The sequence below is a fragment of the Carassius auratus genome, chromosome 31 (assembly GCF_003368295.1).
Source record: "Carassius auratus strain Wakin chromosome 31, ASM336829v1, whole genome shotgun sequence".
In the NCBI taxonomy this organism is placed as follows: Eukaryota; Metazoa; Chordata; class Actinopteri; order Cypriniformes; family Cyprinidae; genus Carassius; species Carassius auratus.
In genome coordinates this window covers 9,930,642-9,945,047 of record NC_039273.1, presented here as the reverse complement: position 1 = coordinate 9,945,047, position 14,406 = coordinate 9,930,642, and the positions used below count along the sequence as shown (strand labels likewise).

Sequence of the window (14,406 nt, the reverse complement as noted above, 5' to 3'; positions counted from 1 at the left end):
CTCCATAAAATGCACTGAAAATGCATCTGAATTCTCGGGTATACTGTAACTGTTCTGGAGCAGTGTTGTAAATACAACTTATTAGGGCTCAAGCCCGAAGGGGCGAAGAGCCCTATTGTTCTTCTAAGGATTATTCTTGTTATTATTATTTTTATTTTTTATTAAACCTTCCGGGGTGTTTTGGGGGCCTTAACATGCTCAAAAACTCTTGAAAATTGGCACACACATTGGAATCTGCGGCCATCAGGACGCCGCAGAGGCTGGTACCCGGGCGTGGCATAGGGGCTCTACAGCGCCCCCTGGAAGACAGTCAGAATTCTTGAACCATAGCTCACACACACTTGCATGTATTTATATCAAACTCGATACACTTATAGATCTCATTGAGCCGAACAACTTTCACACTTTATGTCATAGGCTCCGCCCAACAGGAAGTCAGCTATTCAGGGCTGTTTAAAAAAAGCATGCTCTGGAATTTGAAATACTCCTCTGAGGTTTTCAACCCGTTCGCCACGAAACTCGGTGAACATGATCTCAAGACATTGAGGATGAAAAATTGCGAGGGGATTTTTGATATCTCGAACGGTTTGCCCGTGGCGAGGCATGGAACTTATGGCGAGAAATGAGAAACGGGAAATGTCTAATAACATCCACATACATTTCCTGAATTTGATCAAACTTCATGGGTTTGTTCGTTGTATGATACCGATTGTATATATGTGGCTATTAAGAGTCAACGTTATAGCGCCACCAACTGGCAGCAGGAAGTGTGTCATTTTCCAAATGCTTTGAATTCAGCATCTTATTTTTACTCGATTTACTTAAAACTTCATCAGAATAATGACAAAACACGGCCGTTGTAAATCTGTTGTGGGGATATTGATATCTGATATAGTGTTGCCATGGCAACGTGTCAAACTTGAATGTTCTGTTATGGTGAGTTTGAGGCAGACAACAAGCTCAGATTTACATGAAACTCAAAACACATATCAGTATTCTTGATAGCTAGACAATGGCAAAAGCTTTTAAAAGGGCGTGAAGGAGGCACTCTATAGCGCCACCTTTTGTCAAAAGTGGGGGGGGTTAGTTTCAGCTACAGACACCAAACTTGGTACATAAATTGTTCTTTTCAAGACGGACAACTTTCTAATTCACAGTCATCAGCTACGATCAACAGGAAGTCGGCTATTTTGATTTGAATGTGTATTTTTGAGATTTTACAGTTGTGAATTAATGAATACTCCTCACAGGGGAAGTACACTATACACACCAAACGTTGTCTACATGAAGAAAAAACATCGAGGAACTTAAATTGCGAACAGATTTTGGTTAGCTTGAACGGTTTTGTCGTGGTGATTTTTTGAAATGACAGTAAAAAGTGAAACATTAATCGTCTTGTATTTTTAAATTGCAGCTTCCAAACCTTTAAAAAACATTTTTAATTTAGAAAACCAGTGATTCTGAGGAAATATGCATAGTTTCATGACTTTACAGCACTGTATGATTAAAAGAAAATTAAAAAACTGTCAGACATCTGATCTCACTCTGTCACTCTGTGTGCTGACTCTGTGTGTGTGTGTGAGTGTGAGTGGGGGAGGGGTGTGAGCTGAGTGGCAGACAGACAGAGAGAGAGAGAGACTTAAACATCTCTTTAATCACCAGAAAAAAAACTGTATTTTAAATAGTTATTTTTTTGTTGTTGTTGCTAATTGTGCTGTTATCATTACATCTTAAGAAATATCTTAGGCCTTATCCTTTTCTGACAGTTTCAGGGATTAAAAAAAATCCTAAAAAACCTTATTTGTGCTGCAAATAATAATTTCAAACTCATTTGATACTGACCTCTGTCACCCTGTGACATGACATTTATTTGAATTTACATAATCTCAAGGATGTAACAGTAAAACTGTTCAGCTCACAGAAGAAGACTAAGCTTTAATGCAAGCAGAACTATTTCACAAATGCTTATAGGTTAATGAAATCATAACAAAACACTTTTAAATTATTTAAGGATTTGGTAACACTTTAAAATAATGTCTCAATTGTTAACATTAGTAAATGCATTGGTAACACTTCATAATAGCTGCAATTCTTAGCTAAGCATTAGTAAATAGTCAGTTCATGCTTTATATAGCCTTCTCCCAAAATTAATATTTTAGTAAGCATTTTATAAATACAGCTATAATTAAATTGTTCATGGTTTATATGCACATTTATTTTGAAGAGATTAAAGGCTGTAATCTCCCTAAAAAAATGTAAAATAAAAAATAAAATAAATAAAATAAACAAACACAGAACTCATAAATATTTATTTCAAGATGCAATAAAAGAAAACTGTACACTTGAATTTATATATATATATAAATATATATATATATATATATATATATATATATATATATATATATATATATATATATATATATATATATATATATACACACACACACAATTGCATAAGTTTATATTTAAAAATGTTTAGCAAGTGTACAGCTAATAATAATAATAATGCATTTTATTTAGTTTTAGCTACAGACACCAAACTCGGTACTTAAATTGTTCTTATCAAGACGGACAACTTTCTAATTCACAGTCATAAGCTACGATCAACAGGAAGTCAGCTATTTTGATTTGAATGTGTATTTTTGAGATTTTACAGTTGTGAATTAATGCATACTCCTCACATGGGAAGTAAACTATACACACCAAACTTTGACTACATGAAGAAACAACATCGAGGAACTTAAATTGCGAACGGATTTTGGTTAGCTTGAACGGTTTTGACGTGGTGATTTTTTGAAATGACAGTAAGAAGGGAAACATTAATTGTATTGTATGTCTAAATTGCAGCTTCCAAACACTTCAAGGCATGTTTTCATACAGAGATCAAATCATTATGAGGAAATATGCATAGTTTCATGACTTTACAACACTGTATGGATAAAAGAAAAGAAAAAACTGTCAGACTTCTCAACTGACATGATCTCACTCTGGCCACTCCGTCTGTGTGAGGAAAGGGAGGGGGAGAGGGAGGGGGAGTGTGAGTGTGAGGGGGTTGGTGACTGTGAATCTTTGGTGACTGACAGTGTGTGTGGATTGTAGGGAGGGGCTGTCTGGCAGAGAGAGAGAGAGAGAGAGAGAGAGAGACCTAATCATTCCTTTAATAATCAGGAAAAAAAATCTATATTTTAAATTGTTATTGTTTTTGTTGTTGCTAATGGTGGTGTTTTTTTCCTTTCATTACAGGTTAAGAAATCTCTTAGGCCTTATCCTTTTCTGACAGTTTTTGGGATTTAAAAACATCCTAAGAAGCCTTATTTGTGCTGCAAATTATAATTTCAAACTCATTTGATACTGACCTATGACAACCTGTGACATGACATGACATTTATTAATCTCATGGATGTAACAGTAAAACTCTTCAACTGACAGATTAAGCTGCAATACAAGCAAAACTATTTCACAAATGCTTATAGGTCATTAAAATCATTACAAAACACTAATAAATTATTAAAGGGTTTGGTAACACTGTATAATAATGTCTAATTTGTTAACATTAGTAAATGCATTGGTAAGACTTTATAATAACTGCACTCATTAGCTAAGCATTAGTAAATAGTTCATGATTATAAAGCCTTTTCCCTTAATAATAGTCATTATTAAGCAGGAATACATCTCTAATTACATTGTTCTTGGTTTAAAAGCACATATATTACAAAGGAGATTAAAGTTTCAGTTGTCTTATAAAATAAATCAATAAACACAACCCAGTTTGATTCAGAATTCAGAAATATTTATTTCAAGATGCAATAAAAGGAAACTGTACACTTGAAAAGGTTTTGAGCGATTCTTGAAGGACTAGCATCACCTTCACTTGTACGATGGTTTGAGGAATATATCTTCCAGATAGTACCGCCGCTCCCTATATGCAGAGTATGCAGTCTTCGTAGAGCACCAACTCCCAGAGGGGGCACCAGTTGCTCAAAAAAACAAAACAAATATGCGCCATTCTCCCATCCGCGTTCGCGACCACTCAATAGCATTTGAGAAGAAAGACTTGTAGTCACAAAACAATTGTAATGTGTTCATATAGGTGTCAGCTACAATGCACACCTTATACATTTTTTATACATTTTAAAATAAAGTGTTACTAAAGTTATATATATTGTTCTGTGTATGTGATTTCTGTCACGGTAGGAAATCCAGTGTTTCCTCCGTGTCATGTTTTGTTATTGTTTTTGTACTTACGTTGTCTCCATGTGCTCGTTTAGTTGATTGTCATCACCTGGGTGTTGATTGTCTCGCTCCAGCTGATCGTCATCATACCTCTGCTACTTATACTCACCTCGCTCTCTCTCTGTTGTCAGATCCTCTCTTATGTCTCCATGCACTAGCTGGATTATCGTCTTCCGTGTTTGTGTGCTGGTTTGGATTCGTGTTGTCGTCCGCGTGTCAGTGTTCCGGTCTGTTCCTGGTTCCAACCATTGACCACCTTCACCTGCACCGCTGACTTCACCATCCCGCTCTTCTCATGCCACCGTAGACCTTCCTTGCCATTGCCAACACTCTGGACACTCTTTATCAATAAACTACATCTGATTGCCTGCAATTGCTTCCTCCTCTTTTATCTGTCGTTACAATTTCAAAGTCTAGATTGGTCGGATTAACCCTTTAACTGCCACATCCCTTAAAACTTGATTGTCAGAGGGTTACTGTAAATGCTTATGCCCGCTGGGCACAGTTTTCCCGATGCCACCAGGGTGGCGTTGCACTGATGGCTTGAGCCCGACATCGCTGCTTGCAGCTATATTTTCTAGTTGTTTCCTCTTTTATGTCACTCCCGGACAATCGAAAATGGGCAAAAATGTCAGACCTGGTTGCTGAAACCACACCCACCTAGCTTGAAGTCAGTGGCAATCCACCTGCCACTCAAGTGACCTCGCCCTTAATTATGCAGAACTTAAGGCTTAATATAATTTAAACGGATGAGTTATAAAAAAAAAAAAAAAACACCCCCCTCACAGTTGTCATGAAGGGCAAAACTAGCTATATAGACCAAAATATATATATTTTTTTAAACCAGGTTGAAACGTTTTTTTCGCTGTAAAGTTGGGTATCCCTTACGAAAATTAACCATGGTTTTACTACAAATAAAACCAAAAAACCATGGTTACTGTAGTTAAACCATGGTAACCACAAATTAACAATGGTTTTGCTATATTTACCATAGTTTAACCATGGTATTTGTAGTAAATCTGTGGTTTTACAAATGGCAGTCAATACGCCAAAAAACCATGGGTTACTACAGTTTTACTATAATAAAACCATGGTTATTTTTCGTAAGGGATTTTAACATGGGGAGTCTATGGGATTGACTCCCTTTTGCAGCCAGCTATTTTTCAACGTTGACTCCGCCTATACGTTCAAGTCATCACCCATGGCCCCGCCCACCATCGTTGGCGTCATCAATTCAAACTGGTATCGAAAGCAGAGTGGAGCTTGTGGCGAGTCAGAGCGCAGGCTGCACAGAGAAGGGAGGCACAGTCTGTATTGCACAGCCTTTTTATATTTTGTATGAGCACACCACCTTGATTTGTGAAGATGTGGACGGCTATAGGGAAACTGCTGCTTTTACATATGATACTCGTGGGGTGTCTGCTGGTAAACGGTAAGTGTCTGTTTACGCTTGTCGTTCCGCTGTTATGAATGTAAATGATGCTGCAAGAAACACTGGCGCAGCCGCGTGCGTTTGCTTTCATTGACGAGACATTCATAGAGCGTGTGTCACATAAATCTATTTAGGCAGGTACTGTAAAGAATTGCAATCTGATCAAGTACATGTTGTTGTTCTTGCCTTGCCCTATTCATCACGGGGTTTACATGAATAAAGCGCTTTTTACAATACTCTGTTCTTCTAGGTCTACCATAGTAGTACACCACTGAAAATAAAACATTCGTCAGCGCAAGTTTACTCCCACTGAATGCGTCTTGTACATCGTTCAGATAGATCATTAATTGCTTTTGCACACGTGCAATTTCTTATAGACAGCAGTTATAGTGACATCATACTGCAACCTGTCATTGCACACGTGCACATCGATTTTACTATGATAGTTAATACAAATTGATGTTAACGAAACTGTCAACAATTACTAAGAATGTGTTCAAATGTTTTTAGAATGTCTTTACATGACCCCTATTTTCAAACCTCTTTGAAGTTTAAAGTTTTTTTCATATTTCAGAAGCTTTTATTGATGTACAATATGTGAATCTAAAATACAATTATATGTAATATTGTGCTTTGTAAGTTACCCAACAGTTGCTTTGACATTCTTTGGGGATTTTGGGTTAAAGATGTAACCAAATATTGAAGATTAGTTTTGGGTTTAAAAGTTTGATCCTCTCAAAATTTGGACCCTGCACTTACTCAAAACGTCTTGTATGACAGGAAATAACCCGGACTGTGAAAGCGGTCAGTTTCAATGCGGGAATGGCAGGTGTATCCCGACTCCATGGAGATGTGATGATGATGATGACTGCTCGGACAACAGCGATGAGGAGAATTGCCGTGAGTAATCTGAACCTCTTTTTAATAGATGACTTATGTAGCCATGCTGGTATCCTCTTTGTTCCTCATTCGACTGAAATCAGAAATTCTTTTATAGACAACTTGCTAGGTTTTGAAATGGGAATAATCTTAACGCACTATTTCTTTGTAAAGCCTCCAATTGTCACGAGTTGTGGCTTTAGGTACCTTCACACTGGATGTTTCAAAGCTTTTACTTTCAATTTGTATATATTATGAAGTATCATGTATTGGACTATGCACTTTTGTAAAGCTGCATGTAATCAATTAAAGTCACATGTATAAAATAGACGTTGTCATTTAAAGTGTGAGTGATCGTGCTCTGAGTTTTCATGGCATTTTGAGCATATTATTAGACAGACATCCAGTTATTAGCTGTTAATGGATGTAGGACTTTGCAGGAAGGTTGACAGTTGGGATTGACTTTTTTCAGGACCTACTAATGAAAGACAAACAAAAATCGTAATCAGCAAGTCAAAAGACTTAATTGAGACGTAGGCTACAGCAGAGGGGAGAAAATCGCAACTGGTACAAAATGTAATTATCCCGAAGTATTGGTCACATTATTAATTGCATTAAGTGCAGTAATTATCATGGCTAGTTGATTAAAATGGTAATGTGGAGACACAGTGGAGAGGATGTTTTTTTTTTTTACTTTCAAAACTGATAGAATTAAAAGTCTTGAAGTTACATGGTCATTCGGAATTTTCTGTGTCGTTGACTTTCATTCCCCCAGGTTCAGGTTTTTGTCGCATGCACCTGGTGTTTTCTTGGAGTCGGTTATGCTTGTTTAAATGGATTCATGCTAAGGTGGCCAATTACACATGGTATCTCCAGCAGGCAGGGTATCTGTGGGGCTTCTCCCCAGGTAGAAGTGCTCTCTTGGGCTGTCAGTGGGCTAAATGCTCCTCTCTCTCCTCTGGATGTTTTCCCGTGGTCTTGGACAGACACTGAATTAGAATAATACCTTAAGGATTGTGCTTTGCACTCCCCTCCCAGACACAACCTACTCACAGAATTGGCAGGATTCCTCTTTAGTTGCCCATGGAGACGGTAATAGCAACACTTCACGACACATTCTGCTCCCTCTCCCTCTCTTTCTGTGTCCCTTTTTTCAGGACCAAATTCTAATCACAGTGCTTTGTGTCTGAAGATGAAGTGGGTTCTTCGGTAGAAACCAGCTTAGTGGCTATTTATGTGTGTCAGGATGGCCTTCAGTCTTAATAAACGTCAAATGGACGTTTATTATTACAGCACAAATCAGTGTTGACGAAATGTCATAATACTTTTCAAACAGTGGTAACTCAAGAAAAACAGTTTTAAACTGTTTAACAGTTTAAAAAAAAGAAAGACTGTTTCATAATTTGCATGTACACTACTGTTTAAAAGTTTTGTGTTTTAAATAACTTTAAAAGAAAACTCTTACGCTTATCAGTGCTGTATTTATTTGATCAAAGAAACTGTAAAAACAGTATTATTCGGACATATTATTACAATCAAACAGAACAGTTTTCTGTTTTATTTTTTTTTCAAAATGTAATTAATCCCTCTGATGGCAAAGCTGAATTTTCAGCAGCTATTTCTCCAGTCTTCAATGGCACACTTTCCTTCAGAAATGTATTTTAATGCCTTTGTTGTCATTTTTGATCAATACATCTTTGCTGAATAAAAGTGTTTTTTGTGACCTCAAGCTTTTTAACGGTAGTGTAGTTGTTCAGTAGATGTTTTGTGGAGCAGAAATGTGCCAAAGATATGTAATTTTGCAGTTTGTTAGTTGAAAGAGAGAGCGAGAGGAAAAAAAGATTTTGAATAGTGTTGACTAGGCAGTTTTTTCTCGTTACCATTCCTTATTGTATACATTGTTTCACAGTGACTTTATTTTATTTGAACAAATAGAAAATAACTGACAGATGGGGACATAACTGGTTTCCTTTATTATTATTATTTTTGCATCAGATGCACATATTATTTTGGAGTTGCCACTCTCAGACATCACAACAGATTTTATGGCTGTTTTTTAATAACCCGTTTCACATACCTTTACCACAAATATAACGAGGCAAGTGCCATCTCACTTGCACATGCACAAATTCACAAAATCATTTATTTTTCTCTCAGTCTTTTAAAAAGACGTCAAATAGGGCATATCATACGAGGTCACAGGTCAGAGACATAATCAGGTATCCCGTCGAATCTGTTGAGATAATGAACCTAACCTCCTGTATCACAGGCATGGGGTGTTTCAGAGACGTGAGAGATGCATGTACAAATAATATCTCGTTTTTATATTAAATGAATGTGCAAGGTTACAACTAACAAAGCTGGTCTGTGTTAGAAGGGCTATGAATTATGTGCAGCTATTAGACTGAGCTCTTGTATTATGTGTCTAAATGCACTCCTTTCTTATTCAATCCACACACACACATAGTACACACAGAGTGAAGCGGAGCCAGATGAGTGAGCAAACACTGCTTCTCGTATAATCATTTGCTGATACTGCTCTCCAGGTATTGCAACACCTTGTGAGGAGGATCTCATTTGTTTACTTTGAGGAAGGAATTATTCCTCATGGGAATATAAATGCGCTTTTCCCTTTCTTTCTTTTTTATGTGTAGGTTTAATAAAAATGAGACAAAAGTGCATGTTAACGGGAAGAAAGTTTTAGCAAGAAATAAATATTTTTTATCATGTGTACATGCATGCTGTCATACTAGGTGATTCACTATGTTCTGACCTGTGCGATTGCAGTGAAGATATCACTGTGCTGCACACTTTGAATCACTGATGAATCTGATGAATTGGTCATTTCACAGAGTAATTTCTGGGAAAAGGGAAGTAAACAACAACGTTTTTAGGATATGTTTTCATCAGCAAGTTTATACTTCTTGCATTACCACATTAAACCAAAATTTGGTCATTTGGTAGGTGTTTACTCACTCTCATGTCATTTCATGACTTTCTTTCATTCGAAAAAACAGACAGAGAAATTTATACGCAGTTACAATGAATGATTACTGAAGCTTTCAGGCTTTAAAGCATCATAGAAGTCATAATAAAATATCATAAAAGTTTTTTGAAGCCATTTATCTTTGAAAGCTAACCAGACAGTTTGTGTCTGTGGGCTGTTAACTGTTGCACACTGGATCAGCTAAATTCCTGTCACAATGATTTTTCCAAGTCACATTGACAGAGAAATCTTGAGTGACTTTTCTTTGTTTGAAAATGTAAAGCATATGTTGTATATGAAGGTGAGTTGGCATGTCTGGGAACCAGTTACTGCTGTGGTAGTTATTGCTGGCTTTTGTTATCGCCCAAGGGCTTTGGTTGTTCAGATAATATGATCAGAAAACATGCATTAGTGCATTTGAGATGTTATTGTGAGACAAAGACCCAGGTGAACATGAACTGTCCATGTGCATAATATAAATCCAATTAGTGTCTCTCCATGTGCGGATTTTGTGTGTGTGAGTGAGAGTGTGGATATGCCATATCAGTGGGGTTATTTCAGTTCAAGGGCAAGGAGGTCCTGCTTGTGCAAAAACACAAACTTCAAAATACTAAAACAGACACTGGTTTTTATCCAAGTATCACTTCTGTCCAATTGATGGTGTCTTGTTTGAACGTGCGAACATTCATTAGCATAAAGCTTTCAGTCAGTCTCGCGCATATATACAGTATGTGTGTGTGTATATATATATATATATATATATATAGTGTGTGTATATATATATATATATATATATATATATATATATATATATATATATATAAAACATTTCTCAAAATTTAGAGCGCATACAGGACCTTTTTAAATAGCATTTCCTCTGTAATGCTGATATATTGTGAAAATGTTTTTATTAAGGAACTGTAATAGAGCCGAGGTGAGCGAGAGCGATGGAAACAAAGAGAGGTGACATACGTGTTTTTGCCTGCATATTGTGGATATTGGATACTGTGGATAAGCTTTTTGGGTGAGTTTCATCAGATCCTTACTGATATGAAATCTTGGATGAGTGGGGGTGGGGAATGTGACAGACACATAAGGAGAGACAGAGACCGAATAAAGGGAGAGGTGAACAAAGACACCGCCTCTAGCACACTCCGTAGCTGTTGGTGAAGGGCAGCTGCAGTGGTGATAACACGCTTTTTGTTTCATTTATCAAATTTTTTTCTACATTGTATTCTCGTGGTTGATATGTTCCAGGTGGTCTCTGCTCATCAAGGTGTGCGGTACAATCAGCCACAGGCCAGTGATCCGTTTGGCAGGCTGGTTGAAAAGAAGAGAGGATGTAGAAATAGAACTGCTGCTTCTCACACATGGTTCTTATTTTGGTTTTGCAGTGGGTGGCACTGAATAGGGTGCTGCAGTGATGACTGATTTTTGTAGGCCAACCCACTAGTTAGTATTAAGTAATTAAGTATTTAGTATTAAGTAATAAGCTCTGTGACCAACAAAACAATTATGATTCCTGCACATTTTGTTCATCACGATAAACCTTACAAATGAACTAGCCTTTTATGAATTTAGTTTTGAAAGACTAAGCTTGCCTCCCAAACGTTAGTTTGTGAAGTGGACAGTATGTTGTGCTCGTTGTGTTTTAGCGAGTAGTGACAACACAACAGAAAGCATCCAGCCTTTAGTTTTTTTTCGCATATAATTCACAAGCTTCTTTATATAGTGTGTGTATATTATGGACTATATGTATGTATTGTCATGATGCTACAAAGTTCCTGTTTGATCGGTCCGTGTGCCTGACAGCATACATTTAAGACTATCTAATTCCTGCCAAGATTAGTAGAATATTTCACCATGACTCTGCTTTATTTACATTTCTGTTATTCATGCTCCCGCTCGCTTGTCACTTTCCCAATTTTGGCCTGGAATGGAATCCAAAGAATATTTCAATACCTGTTATTCATGAATAAATCATATGGCTAATAACCATCTACACACAGTGACTGACGTACTCCCAATGTGTGTAAGCCAATATCAGTGTTTGTGTGTGTGGTTTTGTGTCACACAGCTTCAGAGATGATTATTCTTCTGAGCTTGTCTACATCTTGGCCAGTCTTTTCTCAGTCTCATTTATTCACACGAGTCCTTACCTTTCTCCTCTGTGTTTCCTGTACTGTGTCAGCTGTGGAAATCGAGCTGAAAAGTGTCCTAAATCACAGCAGTGCAGCAGGGAGTGATATGTGCTCTAAGTAGCTATGATACTCCGTTGAGATGATGTTAAACGATTCCCACAGTTGTATTTACGACATGGAGAGTTGGTATATTTTATAACACTCTCCTTGCTGAAAGATAGAAAAAGATGTTTGAAGATTTGGTATTTTTTTTCTTTACTTGTATCCTCTCTGGCAGAGAAAGAGAGAGAAAACTCTCTCCTGACCTCACCTAATCTTTCCACGTGATCTCAAGATAATTCTTATGTATTTTACGTAAAATGTGGTTCTATAAAACGTACATTTACTTACCGGTATGTTTTTACAGGTACTGAAATGTACAACACTGACATATTTTCAGCATTTAAATATTCAAAATGACGTATATTGACGACACCTAAAAATGAATCCTTATTAATATTGAAATTGTAGCATTAAGTTTATTATTACTGTTGTTTTTAGTTCTCATATCAATGACCTTTTCAATTCCATTATTAAATTGTTGGTTGTTTTATATAACAAGCAATATTATAATAATTCTGTCATGAATATTCGCCATATAGTCCAGCCCTAATAGATAGCCAATGAGCTTTTGAAGATGAGAAGGGCCTCAAAAGACTGTTCAAAGTCTCTTTCCCCTTTTATTCTCTCCTCCTGTATCTTTCTCACTTTACCCATCCTCCAACTTTCAAAGCCCTCAGTAGTTCCTCAAGTCTCGTCATCTCCTTGACTTGCCAGCACTTCTGTGCTCAGTGCTTCCCATGTTTCTCTCTCACTCTTCTTGCCAGCATGGTCTGTGGGACCCATCACCTCCTTTCCGCCTTTTCTTTATTTTCATGCCCGTGTAAGTGTTCCTTCTGTTTGCAAGCAACCTGACAGTTCCCCAATAGGCCTGTCTCCATGCAAGATTAGTGTGAGGAGGCCCCAAGTCTCCGGCACATGGTACACCAGCAATAATGCTATTCAGTGTGTGTGTGTGTTTATTTCTTTTTTTTTTGCGTGTTTGTATGCTTAATACTGTTTTTACTGTGTTACGTTTTCAGTTTAGTTTTGCATAATGTACCCACACAGAGCTGGTTATTTATTTATTTTTTTTATGGGGGAATATGCTTTCAAAACCGAAGTGAAAAACTTATATAGTTGTTCATCTGGTTAAACTGCAAAGCTATTTTCTCAATATTCTTTAGCTAAGCATGCTGCTACAGTTTGACTTGAAACAAATTTTACACAAAGATTTCAAACAGAATAAGTAGAGCTGAGCTATATATAGAATGTTCATAGTAAATTTCGGATGATTTTATTCACAGTGAAAAAGCAAACAAACACTAAGAAACAAAAAACTAAGAAACAGTGAATTTTGCAGTGATTTTAATGCATTTTTTATTTGGCCATTTAGTTTTCTGGAAACTTAATTTTCCTGTACTCTACTGAAAAGTGTACTTCTGAATGTGTACTCTGACACATACAGAGCCCAGGTGGTGCTTAGCTGCATTAATGAGTGCAGAGCAGGTCTGTCCACTCCAGCCGGACCTCTCAGCATGACTGCAGAACAAACTTCACAGCTACAGCTAGTCAGTAATGAAGGCTGCACTGCTTCAGTAATTAGATTACAGCCTTTCTGATCTTTGTGAGAACACACTGACCCGGCTGCCAGGTGGGTTTAAAGTTTAGAGAACAGACATTTTTTTATAATCAATTACATGATATGTCTGTTCATCAGATTAATTTCAGTGAATTAGTGAGAAAACCCTGCTGGGTTCACATGTGTTTTATTAGGATAAGAGTGTAACTCTGCTGAACACCGGCCCTTCCAGGACTGAGTTTGCTGACCCCTGACATATAGAGTGGGTAAAGAAAAAAATCAAAAATAATCAAATTTGGTTGCTTTGCAGCCTGAAATGAAGATGGACACAGTTTTTGTTTTATCCAGCTGTATTTTCTCTCTCTCTCTCTCTCTCTCTCTTTATTTCTGTAATCAATTGGTAAATTGACACCCCTAATATTAACAAATAAAAGCAAGTGGTGATATTAAGTGTTGGTCTTCCTCAGTGTAGCATACCGGAGCATATAAACTAATCTTAGAGCACTTGCTATATTTCAGAGCCTGCAGTGATGTGAATGTTAAAAGAGAAGGTTACACGCTGAGGTCTTGACTAATTGTCATTTTATTCACCATTTACATTTTTGTTCTTCCATTTGGCAGAGATATGGACTTAGCAAACGAGCAAGAGATTCTGCTGTAATTAACATTCATCTCCATTACCCTGATTAATTATTTTCACTTTTACTTCCTCTGGAGCTCATAAATATTAACCGTTGCACAATATCTTCCTTTCCGATACTGATGTGTCTAAGAATTAATTTTGTAAGGACCTATGTTTATGTTCTTTCTTGATTTGTAAGTTGCTGGTAACTTTCCCTAGAACTTGTATTGCCCTTTTGACAGTTCTACTCACCCGCTATATATCATTTCCACAAATATTTCAGCGGCTTACTTTGTAGTTTCAGAAATGGGAGGGAGAAAAAAAAAAAGAGCTTGAAGCTTAGGGCATGAAAAGAGAGCAAGGATGGTGTTTGGAAAGCAAATGGAATTGACAGAGGCAAGGCCTTCATCTCTCTGCAGAAATGTGCCAAACGTCTGCTCTGTCTTCTTT

General features: G+C 37.0%; 1 protein-coding gene across 3 annotated transcripts in view; it reads left to right on the top strand.

Moving 5' to 3' along the window:
* The first annotated feature begins 5,432 nt into the window (after window positions 1–5,432).
* LOC113050501 (low-density lipoprotein receptor-related protein 8) overlaps window positions 5,433–14,406 on the top strand; it is a 144,490-nt gene continuing 135,516 nt past the window's right edge. For 2 of the 3 annotated variants that reach the window (XM_026213504.1, XM_026213502.1), the window contains exons 1-2: window positions 5,434–5,668; window positions 6,449–6,568. In XM_026213504.1, the coding sequence (XP_026069289.1) occupies window positions 5,602–5,668; window positions 6,449–6,568 (187 nt within the window). In that variant the 5' untranslated portion in view covers window positions 5,434–5,601. Of the gene's footprint in view, window positions 5,669–6,448; window positions 6,569–14,406 lie in introns of all 3 variants that reach the window. The other variant, XM_026213503.1, reaches the window with a different exon arrangement.